The 27,146-nt window shown below is 45.3% G+C and overlaps 2 protein-coding genes across 4 annotated transcripts in view; one reads left to right on the forward strand and one right to left on the reverse strand.

Annotated features, from left to right (window-relative positions):
* The first annotated feature begins 579 nt into the window (after positions 1-579).
* Positions 580-14,355, forward strand: pip4p2 (phosphatidylinositol-4,5-bisphosphate 4-phosphatase 2). 3 transcript variants are annotated; one of them, XM_084484416.1, is made up of 8 exons: positions 580-797; positions 5,703-5,851; positions 6,865-6,971; positions 7,623-7,746; positions 8,758-8,832; positions 9,755-9,807; positions 12,298-12,388; positions 12,825-14,355. In XM_084484416.1, exons 1-8 carry the CDS (start codon positions 692-694, stop codon positions 12,966-12,968), a joined length of 849 nt encoding a protein of 282 aa, XP_084340542.1. In that variant the 5' UTR covers positions 580-691; the 3' UTR covers positions 12,969-14,355. The 3 variants fall into 3 exon arrangements, with proteins under 3 accessions (XP_084340542.1, XP_084340543.1, XP_084340544.1); XM_084484417.1 differs by having other exon boundaries at positions 5,727-5,851; XM_084484418.1 differs by lacking the exon at positions 8,758-8,832.
* Positions 14,356-15,897: 1,542 nt separating this feature from the next.
* Positions 15,898-27,146, reverse strand: part of necab1 (N-terminal EF-hand calcium binding protein 1) — a gene marked incomplete at its 5' end in the record, with an annotated part of 25,080 nt that continues 13,831 nt past the window's right edge. Inside the window, 7 exons of the mRNA XM_084484980.1 lie at positions 15,898-15,973; positions 16,546-16,637; positions 16,986-17,063; positions 18,351-18,463; positions 19,338-19,391; positions 21,971-22,047; positions 23,302-23,423. Of these exons, the coding sequence (XP_084341106.1) occupies positions 15,945-15,973; positions 16,546-16,637; positions 16,986-17,063; positions 18,351-18,463; positions 19,338-19,391; positions 21,971-22,047; positions 23,302-23,423 (565 nt within the window). The 3' untranslated portion in view covers positions 15,898-15,944. The remainder of the gene's footprint in view (positions 15,974-16,545; positions 16,638-16,985; positions 17,064-18,350; positions 18,464-19,337; positions 19,392-21,970; positions 22,048-23,301; positions 23,424-27,146) is intronic.

Genomic DNA, 27,146 nt, shown 5'->3' on the forward strand with positions numbered 1-27,146 from the left:
CAGGTCTGTTTTACCATTTAAGTTCAATGGGTGGGAATGCGATAACGAGCATGCGTGCTTGCTGCGTTACGTCATTTTAGTAAAGACCGCAATAACGAACTATGAAAGCGCCGGGAAAGAAACATTGGTTAATACATAAATTGCTAAGTATGGGGCGCCATCTTGTGGATTAAATATAGTATTACATCGTTTGAAGCGCTACAGTCGATTTCAATAATAGGTCTATTTAGTTCCATTCTAAATTCTTGGAAATTTAAATAATTCGTCAAGCAGTCCCCTTACGATATAATTCGACTCATCGCCTATTAAATAGTGAATATCGGCCATAGCAAATCATAACATGAATTCCAAATAATTATTATAGCCTGCTATAGGCCTTTCTCTGACATAAATGAAACTTTTCTATTCTCCAAACACAATAGGCCTGTAATGATGTTAAACAGCATGATGTCAATAAATGTGGAGGTTGGAGGGCTGGGAGAAGGTCGGGGTATCCTTCCTGCGTGCCTAAAACACCCCCACTCCACGGTCACAACACAAGGCTCCACCTCCACGACTCCGTCGACCGCGTTAGCAGCAGCGAGCTCACCGACTCACTGGCTTCTCCTCCATGCCGAGGAAAGGCAGTCACCCGCACCACCAACATTAGTATTGTTTCTTTTAAACCGGCTCCGAATCCACCGCTGCTGTCATGGCCTCGGACGGCATGGACGAACGATCGCCGCTGCTGTCGGCCCCCAACTCTGAGAACGTCAGCCCGGTGGCCCCCCCGTATCTGCAGGAGCCGAGCCCCCGAGGTAAACACGCGACGGGATCTCTGCTCTCCTCTCTCTCTGCATGCTGAATCATTTTTGGGGCGTTTCGACGCGGTGGAGCAATGTTTCGAATCGGTGCGTAAATAGAGGCTGTGGCAGCTGGCGTCGCTGGAAAATCAATCGGTGGAGGAGAAAGCGAAGAGATTGAGTGGAGCAGGGGGTTAACGTACATGGGCCGACAATAACAGCTCTTCTTTCTCCAGGAATGCTTGCATCACAGCTTCGTGTGCTGTGCTGCGCAGCCTAATGCTCTAAAGAAGAACACGCATATATGTGTCATTATTGAGGAACTATGTAGGACATTGCTACACATAACCGAATACAGTGTTTCATATCATTATAAACTGTATGCCACAACATAGGAGGCCATTGTTTCCAATGGTTTCCTAATACATGTGTAGATGCAGCCAGATGTTTGCGGATACAAATCAGTGCGTGATAGCGGATATAGCCTACAATAGGCCTACACCAGTTATTTTAGTATTAGGCTTGATATCTAATATCTAATGTTTACTTGGGATTTTTTTTGAATCAATGGTAGCCACTGTAGTCTCAGAACTGACAAAGACAACTTGGATTGCTCCACAAGGTCCAGTCACCTCTTGCCCCCTCAAAGCTTTATACCTGATCAGGCTGTGTGATAACGTGCACAGTCATGCAGACAAATGGACACAAACCCTTCCTATTTGAATATGTGTTTTACTAATCTGCTCTGATGTAACGTTAAGTTATTAGCACACTTCGGTGGAAGCGTTTAGTCCTTTTTATAAATCAAGCTAGCAGTAGGCCCAGGCTGAACATGGCAAGAGATGGCTCCTTTCTTCCACTTGATTTGATCGGATGGCAAGAAAACCAATCAGCATCAAGGCTGCGTTTGGTGGATCTCTGGTCTCAGAAGGTACCATTATGTTATTGGGTTTCAGGATAGAGAAAGTGGATTATTATAATGCCATTCCAAAGCTGCCAATATTTATGTTATTATTTTTTTTTAGAGCGATGTGTGTATTTGCTGTGATGATGATGATTACAGACAAGGTCTATGATGATTAGCATCTATACAAACAGAAGTTGGTAGGTACTCTGGTAGGCTACTTGTGAAGTGTACTGGTCTTTCCATTAACCAGGCTGAACACAATTCTGACTTCATTTACCTCTGAACATTTTTAGTCTCTATGAATCGAGGGTGAGATGGGGCTTATGGGTAAGGAAGTGGACATTTGAAAACATAACGTTTCTGTCCTTAAGCTCTCTTATGAATAATGGTTAATTGGACTTTAAAGGCTCAAAATAACAGCCCTTTGATAGTTGCTACTGGACTTGGCAGATGACTGGATTTCAGGATTTTTCATGGCCTAGACTTCTCCTCTCTGAACTGTGGACCATGGATAATTCCTTTCCTTCAGTTAGTTGGAATACAATCCCCTAGCAATGTGTAAGCAGGATTATGGGGAGTCAGCAGACAAAACGTGTGTGTGTGTGTGTGTGTGTGTGTGTGTGTGTGTGTGTGTGTGTGTGTGTGTGTGTGTGTGTGTGTGTGTGTGTGTGTGTGTGTGTGTGTGTGTGTGTGTGTGTGTGTGTGTGTGTGTGTGTGTGTGTACACTATACTATTTTGAACGTCTTTCGTGAAACCGATAGACACTTGACTCATGCTTAGGTCCATATAGCGGATAAAAGATGGGGTCTTCAGTCTGGCAATAATTTAAATGATGATAATAATGATATATATTTTTCATTTCATATAGGTTAATGAACAATAAAACATTGCCTGTTTAAGGATCCTTCTGTATTCTTCACTCTTCTGTATTTTCAATCAATGGGCCGATCTAGAGGTTATATTTACAGCTGGGCCTGTCAAGACTGCAGTGTTGTGATCTCAGCTCTCCTCACAGAGAAGGAAAGCCATTGTACACACAGATACTTTTCTGGGCGGTACTTGAAAGTCTAGTCACATGTTGCTATGAGCTCTACACTGAATGTTATATTTGTTATATGGTATATCAGAACCATCAAATTTATTATTGAAAACTTCGGCTATTATTCACTCAAATGTTCCATTTTATTTCCAGATAGAAATTCTATTGATATATATTTTACATTATAATCTAGTCCATCTTTGCGGACTGAACACTGTATTAAAAATTGACCTGGGTCCTGAATGCACTTGGTCAATTAGCCTGTCTGTCAAACGTGTCAACCAGTCAGAGAGCGCATTGCCGCCTCCAACACCACTCTAAGCCAACCAGACCAAACAAACAACCAGTGAACGCCCAGCTGTGCCCGGCAGCAGTCTGTGTACCAGTACATTACTCGGGCGTTAAGTGCTCAGTGAGACGGGGCTTAATGCTGGAGGAAAGCACGGCAGGAAGACCGTAGTGGTTGTTTCAGTAGCGTTGATGGTCGGAGGAGAAAAGCTTTCTCTTATTACAGCCACCTCTCCTCCCTTTTAGTTATTCACTTCCATTTCATCTCCATGTACATGGCAGTAGGCAGACAGAGAGGACCAGTGAATCAGCAACACGGTAGAAAGTTAGCTCATGTTGACTATCTCTCAAAAAAGTTTAGCATTCGATGGTATGGAACAACTATCATTGATCACAGCAAATTCTTTCTTATGAATTTGGGAATCTGTGGACCGCCATGTCCACAGTCTACCTGTGGCACACTTGAGCAAGATACCCAACACACACACCTGCTCCGTAATGACGTGCATCTAAAACCACTGTAAGGCACTTTGGATAAAGGCCTCTGCTAAAATAGGCAAGTCAGGTAGAAACAAGTGAAACACATCCAGAGTTTGAGTTTGTCACGCTTCATGGATTGACCTCTGCCAGTCCCTGTCCTAGCAGCACTGGGTGCTCACCTCTTGGTGCAGTTCCATTTCATAATGCACAATAACAATAAATGTTCTAATGTCATAATACTTCTCTGTGCTTTATCCTAACCCTATAAATGTGAAATTATTACATGAACGAAGAGAACCATTGGGAAAAACAATATTGTGATGTGGGGAGCAATGACGGAGGTCTGCAGTCATTTACTACGTGTTTTAGCAGAATTGCTGCGTCAATCAAATCCGGCGGTCTTTAATTACACAAGGTTGTGTTCAGATTATAAGTGCACAGTACTTTTTAGTACAGACTGTGTACTAAAAAGCTACCACCTGTGGTCTGATTGTGATCATCGTAATAACATTGTCCCATAAGAAGCTAAATAATCTAAAATACAATTCTCAGTGTTGTATTATTTTTTTTAAGGAAAATAATGTGATTTTTAAATTTTTTTTGTATTATCAGGATTAACTTCATTGAGAATACATTTTAGGTTTTCACTTAAAAAGATCCCGCCATATCATATTCTCTAATCTCTAGACAAATGGAACCACCAAGGAAAATATTAGGAAAGTAGTTTTACTTTTAGACGTTTACTTAAATAAAATGATTATTGAAAAGATTACCCAATCCTCAAGGTGATGGAAAACGATTCTACATTTGAGTGCCTGTAAAAGGATCCCTTTTGTTTTGTGTTAAACAGCCTCCAGCCATACAGGGCTTCTTTACAGTACAACAGTCTGGTCACATGTCGAGCAATTAGACGGCGAGTCATAGGTTTAGCCTGGCCATGGTGCTCTGCTGAAGACCCCCAGAGGAGATCACACACCATTGTCTCTCACCCATTGTCTCTCTGGTTAAACATGACATAGATTCAACATGAAATGTTTAACCCAGGGCTCAGTTTAATGATCACCAAGATGGGACGCTAGGGGAATTGAATGCTCATTTAAAAGAAAATGCATTTGAAATGTAACTGCAGCAGTTTTATGAAAGTACTTTGTCAGGGGATATGGCTCTCGATCCCCTTTTGGCCTGTGACCCTAGTACTTTAGGTTAGAAAGATTGTCACCAGCCAAGTGGTCTATCGTATTGTCTCCAAACAGCATGGTCTCTAAAAACCTTTTGTAACATAGTTTGTCCTTGTAGTATCTAGTAGGTCAGCTCTCAGCCGCCTCTCCATGAGCATATCGACCCCAGCCGGTGCCCAGGGGCGGAGAACGCTGACATGTAGCATGCAAGCATGTTGGCAGTTGCTTGTTTCTTTGACCGACTTTATTTTCTTTATTTCTTTATTGCCCTCCCCCCTACTACTACTCCTGTTTATCCAACGTGGAACGTATTCCCACGGTGGGATAAATGTTGGTGGAGAAACCATTTTAAAAACCTCCTAACCCCGTCTTCATCCATCACAGCAGTTGGCCCTTATTAGTCATTTGGGACGTCATGGTCTTATCTTTTATTTAGAACAACTTATTGGGATACTTCTTTACCGCATCATTCAAATCGATAGATCCTGGGGCCTGTAGATCTCTGACAAACACATCTATTGTGTTCTCTGATGAATCTGAATTGGATGAGTCCAGCTGCCTGTTACCGGAGAAAATTTTGACTTTACCCCGAAATTATCTTTTAGTAAACCTCCTTGTGTGTGTACTTTTTTACTTTGTTTTTCCCTTCATTGATTACTAAGGCGTTTCTTTTTTGACGTAGAATGCTGCATTTTTTTCTCGATTTATTTAGATTTCTGTGGCCTCCAGTGGAAATGCGCCCAGTTCTAGTTTTCATGGACTAAAATCCACACGTAAACCAAAAGCTCTCCTCCTCTCATACACTCCCCTTACAACAAGCCGCGTCCCATTCAGCCCCATGTGAAGATAGCCGGCATGTCTCCCTGCATGCTATTAACAGCCTTGTTGTGTGTGTGTGTGTGTGTGTGTGTGTGTGTGTGTGTGTGTGTGTGTGTGTGTGTGTGTGTGTGTGTGTGTGTGTGTGTGTGTGTGTGTGTGTGTGTGTGTGTGTGTGTGTGCGCTTTACCTCCTCCCCCGCCTCTCAAAAGCCGAACTACCTCCTCCTTACACAGCCATCGCCAGCCCGGACGCGGGGGGCATGCCCGTCATCAACTGTCGCGTGTGCCAGTCACTCATCAACCTGGACGGCAAGCTGCACCAGCACGTGGTGAAGTGCACCGTGTGCAACGAGGCGACGGTAGGTGGGGCGGGGCGGGGAGGAGACTCTTGTTATCAGTGAGCGGGTTCGGTTCAGCCTCTCAAAAGCTTTAATCAGGGTCCGGTCGTCTTGATGGGTGGATAATGATTATATCAATCTCTTTTATTTGTCGTGTTTTGCGTGACTTTTCTTTCTTTATTTTCTTCTTGCTTTCTTGCTTTCGTTAATTCATGCAACCAGTTGCTCAAAGAGATAACAACGCCTGGATGTTCCCCATCAGCCCCATGACCTGCCGGGGGTGGGGGGGTTGTGGCTGCTCTTTATGATGGAGTGGCCCCCGATGACATGTTAGCGTAGAGAGAGAGAGAGAGACGAATGAAGACCGTGGAGGATTGGCTGTCCTTGTGGGGGCGGAGGGAAGGGCAATCCGTCATCACAAATGCATGGAAGGGGATTGCCGCTTTCATTAGAGCATTGCTAGTGCTGACTGATGCTTGGCCTCCGACGTCGGCCACGTATATAGCCCACTATTATTTCACACCGGCCCTTAATGCACTGCCCTGTGCTGGGCTTAGACCTTGGCCTGGGGTCCTTGGAGAGATTGTGTTTAACGGGCAATTGAGAATTGATTTTGGGGTCTGTGGAGTTTGTGTTATTGTATGTTGTGTAATTGGTGGCATTAGTTTAATAATTAAGAAACACATTAGAACAGTATGCTCCCCGATCTCCACCTAAATGTCCCGTAGTATTGCAAAAGAAAAAGGTCTCTAAACGCTCCATGGGGTCTTGAGGACAAGCAATGCGAATTGCAGTGTTTTTGAATTTGATACATTGCAGTCCAAGTAAAATGTGCTTTGAGCATCTGACTAGCATGAAGATGTATATGGGTGATCCAGCACTTTCTCTGAATGAGTCACCGTCCTGTTCTGGGAGGGGGGGGGGGTTTATTCAACAGCACTCTGGTTGTATTTCAAAACCTTTTCTTCATGTTGTGTCATACTACTAAGAAACGTTTTCCAACGTCATCTTTATGCATTGTTGTTTCATTGCAGCCCATCAAGAACCCTCCAACGGGGAAGAAGTATGTGCGGTGTCCCTGCAACTGCCTGCTCATCTGCAAAGACACGTCCCGGAGGATAGGGTGCCCCCGACCCAACTGGTAGGTGGGACGCAGCCGCCCAGCCTCTGCACGCCTCCGGCCCCCGCTCACAACGTCACCACGGTGGGACCGGGTCCATGGCCCCCCTGGTGATGAAAGCCCTCGCATTTGCAGTATTATTGACTGTTATGAACTGGGTGTCGGTGGCGGGTTTCCTGCCATGCATTCAAATGCCGACCGGTGCACGTTGGTGACCAAGTTTTCCGATCACCAGAGCGGGTGTAGTGGAGCTGCCGTTACGGACGCGCTCTTGAACTCAATTGTTTCTGTGTAGCTGCTTCTTTTTTTTTTGGTGTTGGCAAAGAGAACAAAAGTGAGTCCTTGGAGATTGACACCATGAATCATACATTTGTTTATCTTTAACTCATAGCAGCACTTCCATTTCTTTCTGGAGTCCGTCCGATATTGATTTGAATTCTTTGATTGTTCTCACTCTGATTTGTTGCTTTGGATTAGATGCATAAAGTTGTGACAAAATGACAAATGTGTATATATAGCCTTCAAGCAGAGACCAGAATCGCTCTGTGCTGAATCGTGTTCATTCTCTGGTCGTGGTTCATCGTTGTTTTTTGAAAGGCTGCTGGACCAGTATTTAACCATCACAAAGTTGTCATGACAACGCTGTGCTGTCCCCTGTGCGCCGTCCCACAGCAGACGCATCATCAACCTCAGCCCCGTGATGGTGATCCCCGAGGAGCAGCCGGCCCAGCCCGCGCTGCCCGCCCAGCCCGAGGGCCTCCGGGTGGTCTGTGGGCACTGCGGCAACACCTTCCTGGTATGAACGCATGAACACATGAACACGAGCCATAACCCACACACCTTCCTACGATAAACACATGAACACATGAACACGAGCCATAACCCACACACCTTCCTGGTATGAACACATGAACACGAGCCATAACACCTTCCTGGTATGAACACATGAACACATGAGCACAAGCCATAACCCACACACCTTCCTATGATAAACACCTGAACACATAATCACGAGCCATAACCCACACACCTTCCTGGTATGAACACATGAACACGAGCCATAACCCACACACCTTCCTGTATGAACACATGAACACGAGCCATAACCCACACACCTTCCTAGTATGAACACATGAACACATGAGCACAAGCCATAACCCACACACCTTCCTAGTATGAACACATGAACACATAATCACGAGCCATAACCCACACACCTTCCTAGTATGAACACATGAACACCAGCCATAACCCACACACCTTCCTAGTATGAACACATGAACACCAGCCATAACCCACACACCTTCCTAGTATGAACACATGAACACATGAACACCAGCCATAACCCACACACCTTCCTAGTATGAACACATGAACATGAGCCATAACCCACACACCTTCCTACGATAAACACATGAACACATGAACACATAATCACGAGCAATAACCCACACACCTTCCTACGATAAACACATGAACACATAATCACGAGCAATAACCCACACACCTTCCTGTATGAACACATGAACACAAGCCACAACACCTTCCTAGTATGAACACATGAACACAAGCCATAACTCACAACACCTTCCTGTATGAACACATGAACAGGAGCCATAACCAACAACACCTCTTCTATATTTATAATTCTATTCTGTTGTGTGCTTATCCCTATTTCATACCAATATATTTCCCCTCCCACTGCGGCTGCTCTGACGTGCGTTCAGTCTCTCAGTCTGAGACGTACTCAGCCCTTTTTAAACGTGTCTCTCGTCCCACACACTGACACACGTTGTGGCTCCTGTAGGGCAGTGAGGACGCCCGGTCTTCCCAGCCTCTGGCCCCCCTCCCCACTGACGGCTCCCCCCCAGCCCAGCAACAGGTTGAGACGGCTGGTCACGTCCCCCGTCCCCGTCCCCCCCCCCCCCCCGTCCCCCTAACCCGCCCTAACACCCCTTAAGCATAGACTAGTGGTGTCTCAATCCACCTGCGCACCTCTCCTGTCCTGACTTACACTGTTGCAAAGGGGCTACTCTGCCGCGCCGACTTTTTGTTTCAAAGAGCGTTCTGGCTGAGGGATCAATTGGAAATGTTCAAGAAATGTCGGTCGGTGATTGCGGTCGGACAGTTCGATTCGATGCGTTTTAATGGGGTACGAAATCGATGTGGAATTTGGCAGTAAGATGTGTCATATTGTAAATCCTACAAAAGGCCAACTGTGAAAAGCCACATATTGCACCGATGTAACAAGGACATGTTGATTGACATTCAGTGCCGCGTTATTAACACCACAACTCTAACATCAATAGTCCCGGTAGTGCACTGTTGACAGCTAACCGTAGCTAGCGTAGTTGTGTGGACTGTTGTCTGTGTGTTCATTTTACGCAGCAGTCGGCTAACATCTGTCACGCAATGAATTGACTCGAGAAGGCCCTGAATGAGGGACGAGCGACGTAGACGCCCGTACAACATGCAACTGGCATCTCATCGCATCAATGCTTTACTCTGTGCCTGCCATTGGCCAAGGTTTAAACCTTCAGATTTCAAAGAAGGGACGGCCCACAATGGGCTGGTGTTTACATGAGGGGGTTACCATGACCTCTACATGCCACCTTCCACCAGATCATTAAGGAAGATAATCGGGGGAACTCTGCCTGAAATTCAGGATACGTGCCGTGTGATTTATTGTAGCGGGAAGTCGGGGCTCAGAATCAGCCCGATTTTAATTTCTGGTGAGTTCCTTGTTTAACACAGCACTTTCTGTCTTGTTTGTTTGTTTGTTTGTTTGTTTGTTGTCTCTACAGTGGATGGAGCTCCGGTTTAATACGCTAGCCAAGTGCCCACACTGCAAAAAAATGTGAGTACATCAACGCTACTGTAGTACAGTCAGTGTAACCCGGTATCTGTTATGGTAAACTGTGTACACAGGGAACCGCAGTCTTTCTGGACCACCTCAAAATGACCTACTTTCCTCCATGGAAAACAAAGTATCTTCCCGTTGTCACATTGTGCTTGATTTAAGGCTGCAGCTATCATTATGTCAGATAAAATGATTACATTCACATAATACAAATATTTAGTAAAGATCGCCCTAAGTATTCAACCAAGTTTGCTACGAAAGTATAAGCTGTGTGTGTGTGTGTGTGTGTGTGTGTGTGTGTGTGTGTGTGTGTGTGTGTGTGTGTGTGTGTGTGTGTGTGTGTGTGTGTGTGTGTGTGTGTGTGTGTGTGTGTGTGTGTGTGTGTGTGTGTGTGTGTGTGCTAATCCCGACGTGTGATGGGGGCATTAGTGATCCCCGGACCAACCGTGGCCTCACCACGCGACTGGGGCCAGTTATGAGTGAGCACTGGAAAAAGTGTGGGAGGATTGGAATTAATGAGACGCAGTGAGGCAGTGCCATCCGATTGGCTGTCACATGGTCATGAGATCTGGCAGGGATTTAGCTCAAGACCCCCTCTCCCTCCTTCCCCTTCATTCCCTCTCCCCGAGCATGAGAAGATGTACTGAGACAGAATGTGTCTCGATACATCTCCCCTCTTTGTTCTGATGAAATCACAGTCGGCCTCTTCAGTCAATCTGGGACTTGCGTGCTTGTCTGTGGATTCACGTCTGGCATATTCATCTGTTGTATTCAACACGTCGTCAAGTCGACTTATTCCCGAGTCGCGATGGTATTCACCCCTTGAGATTGCACGTCACACATCGCTGTCTGACCTCTTTTCTTCTCCAGAGTGACGTGACACATAGATTAATAATAATAAGATAATACCACGTTATTATTACTACTATTCAACCACCACGAGTCGGGCTGGACCTGGGACAAAGAGAGATCAGACGGCTTATCGTTTGACCAGGAGTAAGATGTGGTAGCATGTATACGCAGCAGAGATAGAAGGCGTACAGAGTAGAGAATAGAGATGTGTTTTTGAGGAATAGAAGAGGAGGGTGTGCAGAAACAAGGGGCTGTTAGCCCCCTCCCCGCCTCCCCTAGGGCCAGAGAAATACCAGTGATTCCTGAAGTCTGAGCCTGGTCACATGAGAGCCCTGCGGGAGCGCTCAGGCAGGAAGAGAGCGCCATATTGTTTCTTTATTAATAATATATAATCGTGACTAAAAGTGTGTGTGTGTGTGTGTGTGTGTGTGTGTGTGTGTGTGTGTGTGTGTGTGTGTGTGTGTGTGTGTGTGTGTGTGTGTGTGTGTGTGTGTGTGTGTGTGTGTACTGGAGGAGGGTGGTGTTAAGTGGGGAAATGTAAACGTGTCGGGGCTCCTGTTGCGATCCGAAACGAGGCGATCATGTGACTGATCCCTGGGCGCTTTCCTCTGTGAAGTGAGATGGGGAAGATAGCAGCAGCAGCAGTGGTGGTGGTGTGGTGGCGTCCTTACCCCACAAGACTCTTATCTTGATGAGCTCCATGAGCTGAAATCACTTCGTATCGTGTTAAAGGGATCGGTCACCTGTTTGAATATGGCATTCAGTGCTGCACGTCGTTATTCAGTGGCACTTTCAATGCCGCTCGTCTTGAGTCTAAAGGGCCATCCATATGAGGATCAATTTAAATCTGCCAGTGACGTCATCTAATGGATTAATAGAGTGACTGATTGATATACTGTCTCACCAATCGTGTATATATAAAAGATTGGTGAGACAAAGGTGATCTATGGCCTTTTTAGTTGGTTAGTTTGAGAAGAAGAGTGTGTTGGCTCGGATGTTTTTGACCACCTACTCGGGGGGCGGGGGGGGGGGGGAGCAGTGAGCAGGCAGAGTGCTGAGGCACCCAGGCACCGACTCTCCAGTACTCCAATAATGCAGAATTACGCCACCACACAGTATCGTGGTGGAAGGACCGCCACGTGGAGACGGGGAGAACGTGACCAGAGCCTCCAATGGGTTTGATCCCAGGACCTTCTGACCGGGTTGGAAGTCGTGCCTATCACCGTGCCTGACCCCCCCCTCCCCCCTCCCCCCCCAAACATTCCTGGATAAATCCCACGCTAAATCGGTGGCTTGATGTACAGTATTAGACTGGGAAAGCCACCTGGTCTAGACACAATAGCTGATTCATTATCATGTCATTTATTCACCAAAGTCAGTCAAAGTCGCTCATTCTTAAAACCCCAGCGACGGAGGAGACGAGAACACCAGTCTTGACATTCCAAAGACAGTCACTGAAGAGATGGGTGTCGTAGTTTTTGACTATCGGAAACCTCAGTGTTTTCCAAAGCTCGCCTTGCCAGCGCCGTGTTTTTCAGGATGTCTTCATCGGTCTTACTGATGAAGACATAAGATATGGAGATATTGCCATATTGCTCATAAGCCTTTGAACCTTCCCCCCCCCTCTGTGCGTAGATCGTCGGTTGGCAGTGCGCTCCCCAGGAGGCGCTGTTGTGCGTACATCACAGTAGGAATGATCTGCATCTTCGTGGGAGTGGGCCTTACGGTGAGGGCTTTTTCATATTCCCTTTTTGAAATGTGTTTCATCATCGAAAGAGATATCGGGTGAATTAATAAAACATGACCGTTTATGTGCAATGGGAAATTACGATGAATGATTAATGGAATTTCACTGCTGAAACGGCTACAGTTTGAACTCGGCCCGTTTTTCAAATTCGGATAATTGTTTTCTTCTCGCAGTCATATTATCTTACTAATATCTTCATAATTTCACAATAGGGACTTGGGCGCTTTTTTCCCTCTGTGTTAATGTTCTGCCCATACCTAGTTGGTTTACATGCTACCTTGGTTTTTGTGAAAGTTTTAAAAGTAGTCCACACACGAGGAAACTCTGTTTTGGATTAGGGGGAAATGAGTACTTCACAATGTCACTCAGTAAGGCTATTTTTAAATAAAATGTGTGTGTGTGTGTGTGTCAACAGGTGGGCACCAGAGACTTTGCCAGTCGCTATAATGCGGTTTACGTTTCCTGGGCGGTGGCTTATCTGATCGGTCTCATCTGCCTGATACGGGCCTGCTACTGGGGCGCCATCAAAGTCAGCTATCCAGAAAACAGCTTTGCTTAGAGTGGGCACCACACCACACCACACCCCCGGCTTGGCACAGCCCTGCATGAATGGAATATTACGCCACTTTTCATTATTTTTGTGCTTCTTTTTTTTGTTTTTAGATATGAATGGGGAGTGTGTGTTCCACAGAGCAGAACGTGTGTAGTTCTGAAGTGTGTGTGTGTGTGTGTGTGTGTGTGTGGGTGTCTGTCTATTATAGGGTGCATGTTGTACATTGTGTTTTTATGAAATTGGTTTGCTGAAGAACGTTAATTATGGTCAGTCCCCTCCTACTGGTTTCCACTGATGAATGAATCTTGCAGATATCTTCCAGGGTGCAGGGGCAATGAGCCGAATGTGAACACGTAGGCCTATGAGATGAAAATGGGATTTAAATCTCTTTTTGTCTTTCCTTGTCACTTGACGTTGTAAATGGATCCCTTGCTGAGCCCAGATATTTAGTTTTCAATCCAGTTGGACTTGATGTCTCTCTGTCTCTCTCTCTCTCTCGCTCTCGCTCTCTGTCTCTGAACTTTCATCTTTTGATAAGCACTCCTCAGTCTTCACTTGGTGATACCCATTCAACATGAAGTCTTTCATTTGCAGACCAAAACAAGACGATGAACTCCTAAGAAATATGTGCCCATTGCACTGCGATTCATATGCAATAGTACGTGTTGTTTTGCTGCTAGTTAAAATCGTGGCTTTCGGAAGCTGCATGTTCATATACTGTATTTTAACCATCTACGCTGGCCTTTAAAGGCTGACATAAGTCTTTGATTTTAACTCTCGATGTGAGCAACTTTTAAACAAATTGTACTTAAAATACCTGTGCGTGCCAATGTTGCTGCCCAGTATTAGACAATGAGTGTTTATGTGTGTGTGTGTGTGTGTGTGTTATGGCTTGTTTGCCATGCCAGTTGAGAATTTTTACTTCATTTTTAGTTTTTCACTTAATTTAAGTTGCTTGGAGGAGATCATTTTTTAATCGTTGATTTAAATACCTGGTCAACCCCATTTGCAGTACGAATCCGTTTGTCACTGCAGTATTTGTTTTTTCGTTTTGTTTTACAAGGTGGTTAAAGCCTTGATTTTTTTTTTTTTTGTTGTGTGTTTTTAGCCTTTAGCTCCTTCTACCTGTGATTTTAGAATGTAAACCATCTCCCTCCTTTAGCTTGTTGCCAACTGAGTCCTGTCCTAGCTAGCATCGCTATAGGCTAACAACATTGTGTCTTTTGAACAATGGACACAGTCCAAACTGCTAACCATGTTCTGAATGTGATGATGATGATGATGATGATGATGATGATGCTGTATCAGAAAGTATTACTAATAACAAAAACAATACTTTGAACTCGGTTCAAATTCAATACATAGAAAACGGTAGTATGAGTGGAATGAAAAAGATGGCTCTCTGGTCTTTTTAAAAATGATAATTTATCAATAAAATGGAGGAAAACAATTCAAATGTCTGTTTCAGTTTTCTTTTGTTTGTAGAATACGACATAATATTTTGGGAACTCCCCCTCACCCCATAAAATATAAATGATTAAAAATGTACCCAGATGTTTATGCCCTTGAAATGAACTGTTAAGTAAGCTAATATCTGTCATATATAGGATGTAAATTTAAGCCTAACTTATTTATCCTCACAAAAATGAACACTTAACTTCTGCATTGATTGATAACAAGATGTGTCCTTGACAAGTGAGAAAGTCCAAAGGGCTAATGGAATGGCTGTGAAGGTCATGTTTCTCTCTGCGTGCACTCGGATCCATGGGAGTTATAATGGGCCTGGGGGGGAAACATCTTCTTCTGCTATTAAGACACACTGGTCCCTGGAGTTTGGTTTCATTGGATCATTGACATCGATCAGTGACATTCAATCTGTGTGCTTTATCATTTTAATGAAGAGGATGGGATAAGGTTAATGCCCAGGGATTGAGGTTTTAATTGATGGATGTATTTAGACTGAGGATGATTCACTTTAATACCAGAAATAGAAATTCAATGGCAATATAGCGTGTCATAGTAATGAAATGTTGGCCTACTTTATGTATTGATTTCAATATCAAGAGGAGGGTGGGTGTAGAAACATAATATTCATTTGAATTGTCATTGAGTTGGCCTATCCTTGATTTAAATGAGCAACAGTTGATGTAATTTGTGATATTCTCCTAAAGAGGAAGAAGAATTACAGTTGGATTATGAAAGTGTTTGAGTAGTAGGCCAATGCATTTCTGACATTGTAGATCTAGTTATATCCACACGGTGGTGCCCTTTGTGCGCATTTGATTCAAAGAAGCTATTTCCAAAATAAGAAATAATTAAGAAAAATACATAGCAAGTCACAGATCAAATACAAACAATAGATTATCTTTATTAATGACAGTGGTAAGACAGTAGCTTTACAACAGAATAAAGACTAAGTTGAGGTCTCCATGACTGCTACCAACGACTGTTCTACTATTCTCTCTCTCCCTCTCTATCCAACACACTGTCACCCACACACACTCTCTCTCTCTCTCTCTCTCTCTCTCTCTGTCTCTCTGGACAACAACACGTCATATTTATTGGACACTCAATGATTGTAATTTTCAGACAAACTATTCAGGACGTGTAACGTCAAGCCGAGGTGTCGATGCTGCTAACGTGACTTCAAACACAGTGAAGACGTCAGGTCCTACAGACTCTGACCCGCTTTGAAGGTGTCGATGCTTCAGAACCTTAACCCCCTCTAGGTTGTAATCACAGACTGTAAAGGTTGTACTTACTATGGTTGTAATAATAGACGATCACACAGAGGCTCTGAGAAGTAAAAAAAAAAAGGCTACTAATACTATTCAACAAGACTCCACAAAGTGTGTGTGTGTGTGCATTGTGTACTTGGGCTGCTATGGTGTTGTGCAGGGGTGAGTGTCCTGATGCTGATGGCACGGTAGATGGTCTGGTTTAATCTCGATCCATCTCGGTGCTGTGGTACCTGTTCCACATTCAGTTGTTGTTGATGACCCACCAGGAGGCTGTGGAGGCGGGAAAACACACACAGGGAGTGAATGGTAGTGAAGGAACAAGAAACCACGGAGGCTCAACAATGGCAGCCAATCAGAACGAGACGTTGAGCAACTGCCCTCTGCCTCAGTCAAAGTCCCTCATTGTGCGTGTGTGTGTGTGTGTGTGTGCGTGTGTGTGTGTGTGTGTGATGTCCAAATGCATTGCTCAGGATCAATGATGCCGTGCTCTAAATAAAAAGACCTGAATCCATTCTACAAAGGATATAAAAAAGGTGGCAACAGCACTTGCTTTAAGAGTAAGAGTATAATATTAGTTTGGAATAAGAAGGAATCGGGAAGAGTATAGCAGTGTAAAAGGTGCGCTGTTTAGAGATATTATCGGGCAAAGGCTAGGGTGATCTGGCCCAACGGCGCTGCATTGGATTCCCAATGACCGTGGCCTAGTCTGCCTAGTCTGTGTCCCAATCCATGATGATCCCTTACCGGTTACCTGCCGCTTACTGAAATGTATCGTTATTCAACGTACCTCGCTCTGGATCAGAGCGTCTGCCGCACGGTAATAATGCCAGATGGTGACCTACCAGGCACCAACATGGTGGTCATCATCTCGGGGGTCTCCAGGAAGTCCACGTTCCCCCGCTGGAAGCTCTTGCTGTAGTTTGTCTGCAGGTGACTGAGCACAAGGAGAGGGCAAAGGGAAAGAAGATCACTTCTGCTGCCCTGTACACACTGAGTGTCCACGCTGAGGGGCGATTGAGCGCACGGAGGCCCTTCCTGTCGTTGGCCTGCAGGTCAATGGACAGAGAAAATCAATTCCACTTTCCGCTTTAAGCCCCTATTCATGATTCTCAATGAATATCTCTTACAACAGGTCTGCAGAGGATGCTGTAGACCTAATCACCCTACCCTCCCCCCCCCCCCCCCCCCCCCCCCCCCGCCACCCACCACCCACCCTCCCCCCATAACGATGAGTGAACCAACGTGAACAGTGCAGCGGGTGTTGCGGTGCAGCCATACTCACTTCTTCCACACATTGTTGTGCTCCCAGAACTCGTAGAGGATGAAGCGTGATTCATTCGCCAGCCGCTGAACTGCGATGCTGCCAAAAGCAAAGTTAAGCGCTCACTAATTATCCCCCGAATGCCGCTCGCTTTGTACAAATGATGTCAGTTTAAACTCGCCGGGGTTGTCTCCTCGTTGTTTTTAACGGCAATTTGGAGTGTGATTCAAACGTCGGAGGGGCCATTTATACATCGGAGGCGACATGGACTCATCTGTATGACGTGTTGGAGCCCACTGGCCTTAAGATGGGGTTTAAAACGGCCTCATTATCGGCACGAGGAAGACTCCTCTGTGAATGGACGGCCAGCATAAAGACAGCACTGGTGGCTGAACCGGTCATCAGAAGACTTGTGAATGTCAGACAGAGCCGGAGGCCGCGGCGTGTGTCGCCCAGAAGAAACGGCGACACTAATGTGTGAACTGATTTACGGGCTGCTGCGCGCCCAGGGTGAGGGCCAAGCCGGTTATATTATTATGAGAGGAAATAGCAAATCATGTTGAGTCCAGATTATTCTGGGCCTGAAACAACGTTGGATGTGAGACAGTAGCAGTGGCAGTACTCATCAGACCGCCCCTCATTGTGTTTGATTGCACGTGATGTTATGGCCGTTTAACGTTGACCTTGAATTGACCTTTCACGTCTGCAGAGTGTGAGCCCGGTCCTAAACGCCTCTCTGATGTCTGATGTGTTGTTCCGCAACGCTTTTGGTTAGCGGCCTGCATTACGGGTGAATATAGGATACTAAATCGAATAATAACACACTCCAAAAATGCGTTTAAACTTTGGTCATCAACCAAAAAGCGGTGACTACATGATGAAGATATTTATGTAGTGGGAGTTTCATTGAGCCCAAGTTGTTGCCTTTATAGAGTTAATAGTAAATTAATATGAAGTAACGCCCTCACACTAACTAGTCTTCTTTATATAACTTAACTGGCTGCCGAATCCCACGTGTCGTAATATTATTTCACGAAAGCAAGGACAGCGCCAACACTGTTGGCGATTAAACGTTTTGAATGTGAGAGCACTGTCCTTGCTTTCATTTCCTTCAAAACGTTTAATCGCCAACGCTGTTGGCGATTAAACGTTTTGAATGCGACTGTGAGCACTGTCTTTGCTTTCGTGAAATAACATTACGACACGTGGGATTCGGCACCCAGTTAAGTTCATTTCCTTTATAGAGTGACATCAGTAGTCCCCCTAGAAAGGTGAGCAATCCATCCAACCTCAGGTGCATTCTGGGTGTGTGTGTGTGTGTGTGTGTGTGTGTGTGTGTGTGTGTGTGTGTGTGTGTGTGTGTGTGAGGGGCGGGGCGGGACTGACTGCAGGCAGCCGGTCTGGGCGCAGGCGCTCTCCATGTACTGCCTGAGGGCCCGGCGGAACTCCTCCTGCTCGTCCTCCAGCACCGACAGCTGCCGCTGGACCATCAGGATGTGCTGCGGACACACACACGTACACGTACACACACACGTACACGTACACACACACACACACACACACACACACACACACACACACAGACATACACGCACGCACACATACACATACACATACAGGTACACGTACACACACACACACACACACACACACACACACACACACACACACATACACGCACACACACACAGACATACACGCATGCACACACAGACATACACGCATGCACATACAGGTACACGTACACACACACACATACACGTGCATGCACGAACGCACACACACATACACATACACGTACACACACACGTACACACACACACACACACACAGACATACACACACGCACACACATACACATACACGTACACGTACACACACACACACACACACACACACACACACACACACACACACACACACACACAGACATACACGCACGCACACACATACACATACACATACAGGTACACGTACACACACACACACACACACACACACACACACACACACACATACACACATACACACACACGCACACGCACACACGTACACGTACACACACACACACACACACACACACACACACACACACAAACACACACCACAACCTCAGGACAAGTTTCACGTTTCCCCCCCCCCCCCCACCCCTGCTGTTGCCATGACAACAACAACACAGCACTTCTTCGTTATCTATTCATGTTTTCATTTATTTTTTCCATCATGCAAAATACCTTAGGAAAACCAAATACGTCAGGAGAGAGAGAGAGAGAGAGAGAGAGAGAGAGAGAGAGAGAGAGAGAGAGTGACTCGCAGAGACAAAGAGAGAGATAGTCTGAGTGAGAGAATGAGAAAAGAGAGTAAGAAACCGACCGATTTGTTGGTGCTTTCTAGGACCTCCTCCTCCATTGGCTCCAGGCGGATCTCCTGCAAGACGAGACAGGTGTGGAGAGAGAGAGAGAGAGAGAGAGAGAGAGAGAGAGAGAGAGAGAGAGAGAGAGAGAGAGAGAGAGCGTAAGAGAGTGAGAGAGAGCGAGAGTAAGAGAGAGAGACAGACGCACAGATAGAGAGAGTGAGGGAGGCCAGAGAGTGACAGAAAGAGAGAGAAAAAGAGAGAGAGAGAGAGAGAGAGAGAGAGGGAGAGAGAGAGAGAGAAAAAGAGAGAGAGAGAGAGAGAGAGAGAGAGAGAGAGAGAGAGAGAGAATTAGTGGACCCTTTAAAATAAACCATGTACTGTAGCCACAGGCACGAGACAATTCAAGATCTTGCTGCTCGGCTTGTACACCCAAAATACACACTTGGATGACATGTTTTGCTTACGTAACTTGGGGGTCCTGCAAGCAGACACAAAAGAAGATAAAGCTTTTTGTATTTTGAAGATAAATGTATGTTTCAGGGTTTGGATTATGTGAATATATTACAGTAATTATAGGTATGGATTAAATTGCGGAAATAAGTGAGAAGGCAATTAAAATGATTCATCTGGTCTATTCAGTGTAAATAGCAGATGATTCATACCGTTTATATCATCTCATTTATCATTTATACCATTTTGAGCATCACTTTGTTGCTCAAAAGGTGCAGTCTGTAGTATTTAGTCGCATCTCGTGGAACACACTTTGCTGGAATTAAATAGTTAGTATGTAATAGTATGGAAATAGCATGTTTTGTGTGTAAGTGTATAATCCCATAAAAATAAGAATGGTGTTTTCTTTAACGCAGAAAGTGCCCTCTATGGCCACACAAGGAGGGGGTCCTCTTCCACAGAGGAAGAAACAGAGAAGGAAGAAACAGAGCACCGCCCTGTTTCTACAGTGGTCCAGAATGGACAAACAGCTCTAGACAGAATGTGTTTTTAATCCAATTAAGTTTAAAGTGTAACTGAAGCCCCTGTTTCAGCTTGAATTCACTGAAGACACTTTCAGATAAAAACAATGCGATATGATATGTGAAATGCGCCCAACAGCACAGTGTTAGACTATGAGTGTCAGAAAGACTTAACCCTCTCTCAGATGCAGAAATAAATTCAACCGCTGCCTGGACGGAGCTCCAAACACACACACACACACACACACACACACACACACACACACACACACACACCCGCAGGTCCTTTAACAAACCATGTCATCAGAGTCAACTGTGAATCATGGCTGCACTAAATATAGCCTTCTGAGCATCTTAGAAACATAACGTAAGAAACGCAAAAGGTCTGTAACTTTGTCACTTCCCCTCCCTAATTAATAACAACATGGGATCATGCAGCAAATTATTGTTATTATTATCATTATATTATTATTTTTATTATTAATTAATGTCCGGTAAGCTTGACCTTGGAGTTCATTAACATCAACTGCTGCCCAGACAGAGCTCCACACATCAACACACACACCTTGGTGTTCTGCTATAAGTATGTGTAAGTATGTATGTGTATAAGTATATGTATAAAAATACTAAAGGATTTTTCAACTTGGACCAATTTTTTCAAATAACAAAATGCCGGAAACAATCTTTGAAATTTACAAAGCCCGGAAGGTGATGTAGAAGCAATTTTTTGGGCAGGCAGAGATTATATTCGTACACCATGGAAAGGATCCCTTGGGAGGAATACAATTTGTTTCTTCACCTTACGCTGCATCCGGTTTGTTTGTGATTGTGTCCAACCAAGTCCCACTCAAGGTGAAAAATCTTTTTGTTGCACCGTTGCAAGAAATGTTCCTATTATCACTACGATTTCTACTCTCCTTCGACCACTTCACACTAAGATACCACGGGGCCAGCTGAAGGCCCCGCTCCAGCTCTTTCCACCGCTCTCTTCCTGCAAGAACTAAAAGCTCACAAGACCTGTCACTGCTCCTTGAGCAAGAGTTATTTGATAGACCAAATCCGTAAATTGGGATGGGCATTTTTGTTTGTTGTAATTTGAAACCTAACAGCTAGATGCCTCTAAATTCTACATGTACATTTACATTTAGGGCATTTAGCAAACGCTTTTATCGACTTACAATAAGTCAAATCGACTTACAATAAGTACATTTGACAATATATCGCTGTCTGTACAGTAAAGATGGTCATGGAAGCAGGTGCAAGTTCTAACAATCACTAGGCTAACCCATTCCCCGTATACAGCAGTTATAGCTACCTACTGCAGATGCTACACAATTAAGTTCTATGAATAAATACAACATACTGTAAGTGCGTACATTAAGTGCGTACATTAAGTGCCAGGACATACAACATACAATAGTGGGAGGGGGGGAAATTCTACACACTGCACATTTAACTACTTGTACATATAACTATATATAATACATGTATCTCTGCCTGTATATTAGATAGTGCCTTGTGGCGTGTGTGTGTGTGTGTGTGTGTGTGTGTGTGTGTGTGTGTGTGTGTGTGTGTGTGTGTGTGTGTGTGTGTGTGTGTGTGTGTGTGTGTGTGTGTGTGTGTCAGGTGTGTGAGTGTGTACGTGTGTGTGCCTGATGTTCCTCATCCTCAGACGTTACCTTCTTGTCGAGACGGTCGATAAGCTTCTGAAGTCTGTTCACCTGAGTCATCCATTGGCTGTCTTCCTCATACACACCTGGGGAGAGGAGGACGTTAGGTGAGTGTGTTGAGGTACCATGTGATTTCATGCCCCCTTACCCTCCTGAGGATTTACCTTGTCCACTTCCCACTATTTTGCTGCCTTATGCAATACATTGTCATTGCCATGTCAAAAGTAATTCTCCACACTGTTTGTCAATACAGTATTCCAATCCCTCGGCTCCTATATATATACATACTGCCTACACTTCACAGTTTGAAGGACACAGCTCTGATGAATAGGGTCATCTATACTATTTAGGTAATGGCCATTTTGAGGACTTTCTTTGAGGTTCCAACGGGTGCGATTGGACCGATCAATACAAACGCTTTCAGGTTCTAGAGTGTGATCAAACACTATAGATCAGCAACGGTGATTCTTTCATGCGACAGCTTCACTTTACTTTTTTTTCAAAATGGCTTCCTAAATAGTATTGAAAGAGTTTTTTGAACAGCACTAGCATTAAGTAGACGCGTGGCTGAACACGCAAACGTGATGGAGCGCTTTCACTTATCTTCCTGTCTGCATGTCTCTCTGTCCCACTTTCTGCCTTTCTCGCAGCCATGCAAATAATACCTTGAATTGTGCAACATCACTTACCCTGGAAATCCAGAGTTCTCGCGAGAACACCATTTGAATTTGCTCAGCGAGTCACTCTGGGAACGGGCAATATACTCACTCCCCGATTGCCCAAACCCAGAACATTAACCAATCACATGGGTGTATCTGATACAGGCGGGCCAAAAGCGTTGCTGTTTCACCGATTGTATACCGCAAGTCTTATCTATTGGTCAGCTCCGCTGGTCTGGATACGTCACCCCTTGTGTTCTTCTGATTGGTCGTAGTGTTATCCAATTGCGTGCAGTGATATTTTCAAATGCATGCTTGGTGCCGCCCCTCGAGTTGGGCCATTTTCATTACTCGTTGCCGGACCCTACAGCTTTCTACATGTGGGTCTGGATTATTATTATTAATTCAATTTGGTACAACATGGACATGGTAGAAACGACAGATCGGCACGCAACCAAACAGCACAGGCAGGAAACAACATCACACCACACAACACAACATACAAACAAACAAACAAACAACACAATTAAACAACTCACAACGAAGCACAACTCGTCACCACAATGAATGCATACAACACAACTAAACACAAGGTGACACAGAACAACATCAACAACAACAACAAAACAACAGCAACACAACTACCCCCCCCCCCCCAGTGTGGGTCTGTGCGAGAGGCACCGGAGTGGGCGAGGCTGAGCAGCGGGTTGTTGGGGGACAGGCTGCTGTTCCTCTGGAGCCTCCGATAGGACCGCCGGCCCGACCACTGGATGGACAGCTGCTCTGGCTTCACCGGACCCTGCCTGCACGCACACACACACACGCACACACACAGGCGCACACACGCACACACACGCACACACACAGGTGCACTCACGCATGCACAAACGCATGCACACACACACACACACACACATATGTGAGTAGGCAGAGGTCACTTCCAAAAGTCCAGCATGAAAAATGTAAATGATAGTCAATTATTATTAATTAAGTCAAATAATTTAGTTAATCAGCGATATATCCTGTTAGAGACATCATCATATCTGCCCATCATCAGATGACATGTCAGCCGTACAGCAAATCAGACTTGCACACACACACACACACACACACACACACGCACACGCACATGCACACACACACACACACACACACACACACACACACACACACAGACACGCACATGCACACGCACACGCACACGCACACACACACACACATGCACACCGACACACACACACACACTCACAAAAGTGTTTGTGAAAGTGACTTTATGAAGTTAGGCAAGCTATAATCAAATAATCTGTCAATCATGTTAGAGCATGACATGTCTGTGACAGCAGTGTGTGTGTGTGTGTGTGTGTGTGTGTGTGTGTGTGTGTGTGAATGCGTGTGAGAGAGAGAGAGAGAGAGAGAGCAATATATTCAGAGAGACGGACAGAGAAAGATTGCCGAGAAGAAGGAAGCAATAGAGCAAAAAAGAGAAAAGGGAGCCAGAGAGAGAGTGTGTGTGTGTCTGCCTTTGTATCTGCATTCCTTCATGTATGTTAATGAGTATGTGTGTGAATATGTATTTTTTCCTTTTCGCCCCCTCTTTGTCTATCACTGTTTCTAGGCTCCGGAGGTGTGCTGTGTACCTTCAGAATCGGATGCCAGTATGTTATTATGTCTCCATATGCATTGCTTGTTTGTCCCTTATACACAAGACGATTATCATAAGTTATCTGCAATTACATTTCTTCACACTGAGCAGCTGCTCTCTCTGCCTCGCTCACCACTTCTCACTCTCCACATCTCTCTCTCCCTCTCTCCCTCTCCCTCTCCAGCTCTCTCTCTCTCCCTCTCCAGCTCTCTCTCCCTCTATCTTTCCCTCTCCAGCTCTCTCTCCCTCTCCAGCTCTCTCTCCCTCTCTCTCTCTCTCTCCAGCTCTCTCTCCCTCTCCAGCTATCCCTCATCTCCCTCTCTCTCCAGCGTTCTCCCTCTCCCTACTTCTCTCTCTCTTTCCCCTTCTCTGCATCTTTCTTTCCACCTCTCTCCATTCACTTCTCTCTCTACTTCCCTGACCCCCTCTCTCTCCATCCCTCTCTCTCCATCTCTCGACTCCCATTCCTTTCTCCCCCCTCTTGCTCTCCTCAACTCCCACTCTCTCCCTCCTCTCCATTGCTCTCTCGCTCTCTTTCTGCAGTTCTCCCTCTCTCCTCAAGAAAGAGAGAGAGAGGTAGAGAGAGAGAGAGAGAGAGATGCATGGTCATTGGAGGGCTGATTCAAACTCTATCCCCCCCTGGTGCACAGCGTCCTGATGCTGACAATAAACACCGCTGGCTGAGTCACCACCTACACACACACACACACACACACACACACACACACCCACACACCCACACACACACACACACACCATTCTAGCGCCCTGGGGTGCTCGTGTCCCTGTCAGGCCCTGTTAGGTCCCCGCTCACACCAGGTAGTGCGCAAAACCAGGAACCGCTGCTGAAAAACCAAAGACAGGATTTGGATTTCTTGCGGACGCTCCACCTGTGGGGACGTGTTTGCTAGCGTGAATAATTTGACAAATCTGCATTTTTTTCACAGCGTGGGGTCTTTAAACACATGAGTATCCTTCATTACGCAAATGAATACTTCATTCTTCCAATGATGGGTCCGCTTTCTTTTTTGTACAAGGGCACGGATAGTAGAGTGACCTTGTGAAGACATGGTCTATGGTCATTGACCGTAGCCCTGTGCCTTGGTCACACAAGTAGCAGACCCTTCAATAGGTTCAGGAGTGACACCGGTGTGGTGTTTGTGCTACTATGGTGACTCCTCTGTGAAAAGGATTTATTGTCGTTTCATATGGGCTGTCTGGCTTCTTATTTCTTACAAAGGTTGTTTATCGGGGATATTTGTGTTGTAATCTATGTTGGCAGCCGCTATAATTGAGGGGAATTAATGTCTAATGTGCATTGATTAAAGAAAACATCTTGCAGAAGATAAACTTGAGTCACCAGGGTTCAGATTTATATATATACACCATAACTGAACTACCATAACCATTACTATCAACCAAAATATAACATTACAACAACAGTTTTGTGAAGAATAAACATTTGTAGTTATGGATGCCTCCATATTCAATGACTACAGAATTACTGGCCATTGCACCATTTATGTCGTTGTTTTTTGGCAGGTTTGAGAGGCCTGCAAAATAGCGTCTTCAGACTTCTGGCTGTCCCTAGCTGTTATAATTTGTGATCAAAGCCACTCCTTAGTCCTCACACTCCTGCATCCCTAAGCAGAGAGAGCCATTTATAATACGCAGAGGCAATACACACTGCCACCTACACGCTCCGCTTGGCTGAGGCGGTGAAAAGGGAATAGCACTTTGCCTCGTTTCAAAGGAGAGACAAAAGTGTCCCCACATTCTCAAGTTGGCGTTGGCGGAAAAAGATGAGTGAAAAAAAAAAAAGAGGGGGCAATAGTGTTACAGAATGAAAGAATGAATATAATGAGAACATCCAGTGAATTCATCTTGTCAGAAAGAGAATGTTGCAAAAAAATGTTTTGCAAAAGAATGACAAAAAAGAAAAGGAGAAAAGGTGAAGAATGGAATCAGGAAAGAGGGAGGAAAGACGGGAGCGTGAAAATATCACACACAAGCACACACACACACACACACACACACACACACACACACACACACACACACACACACACACACACACACACGACTCAAATGCACGACTCAACACAAAGGCCAGTAAGAATGACGGAAAGTTCTGAAGCAGGAGTTCAGTACACGGATTATCAGTCCAGTCATCGAGGCAAAAGCACCAGTCGAGAGACGAGAGACGAGTGCCTTCCAAATGAAACAGGAAATACAACTACTAACTACAAACAATCAAACATCGTCTTAGAACGCGAGTGCATTCAACTACGTCAGGCGACCAGGATAAAAAAAACTGCGCCGGAACACGCTACACCACGGCCCAAACCGCCAGCGTGAACTTTGAACAAAACCAACCGACAGCGGCCCTCTGTGTGTTGCTAGGTGACGCAAACACATCATTTATCAGGTGTATTGGTCCAGAGCCAGGGGCCGCGGGGCAGACCGCGAGGCTGTTTGGACGAGAGGTTCTCCAGAAAGCCGCAAGCAGCGACACCTGCTCCAAACAACCTGCAAATGATTTGACCGGGGGGCACTGCACCGGTAGGTACAAAAGACGAACCGGCACACAGGGAGCAGGGAGAGAATAAAGGCTGGCTACGGAAGGACGGGGGACTGGACACAGGGCAGGTGATCTCAGGGGAGGAAAACCCCATGAGGGCAGGCAGTGGGGAATTCTGATACCAGACGAGAAGGTGAGTATCTTCAAAAAGCAAACGGGAGCTATTACTAAGAACTAGAAACAATAAACCTTTAACAAAACAAAGAAGTCTCAGGTTGCGGGCTGGGATGCAACACACACAAAGCGACCACAGCTGCTGTTTGGTTTGTGGTTGACCCAGGTTGACGGCAAACACTTTAGCTT

This window comes from Micromesistius poutassou, assembly GCF_964030765.1.
Source record: "Micromesistius poutassou genome assembly, chromosome: 20".
In the NCBI taxonomy this organism is placed as follows: domain Eukaryota; kingdom Metazoa; phylum Chordata; class Actinopteri; order Gadiformes; family Gadidae; genus Micromesistius; species Micromesistius poutassou.

Bases quoted from the DNA above. Each gene is read 5' to 3' on its own strand.
- pip4p2 (XM_084484416.1), top strand. From the start codon at position 692: ATGGCCTCGGACGGCATGGACGAACGATCGCCGCTGCTGTCGGCCCCC. The intron at 5,852-6,864 runs GTAGGTGGGGCG...GTTTCATTGCAG, and splicing joins CCGTGTGCAACGAGGCGACG to CCCATCAAGAACCCTCCAAC. The intron at 9,808-12,297 runs GTGAGTACATCA...CTCTGTGCGTAG, and splicing joins TGCCCACACTGCAAAAAAAT to ATCGTCGGTTGGCAGTGCGC.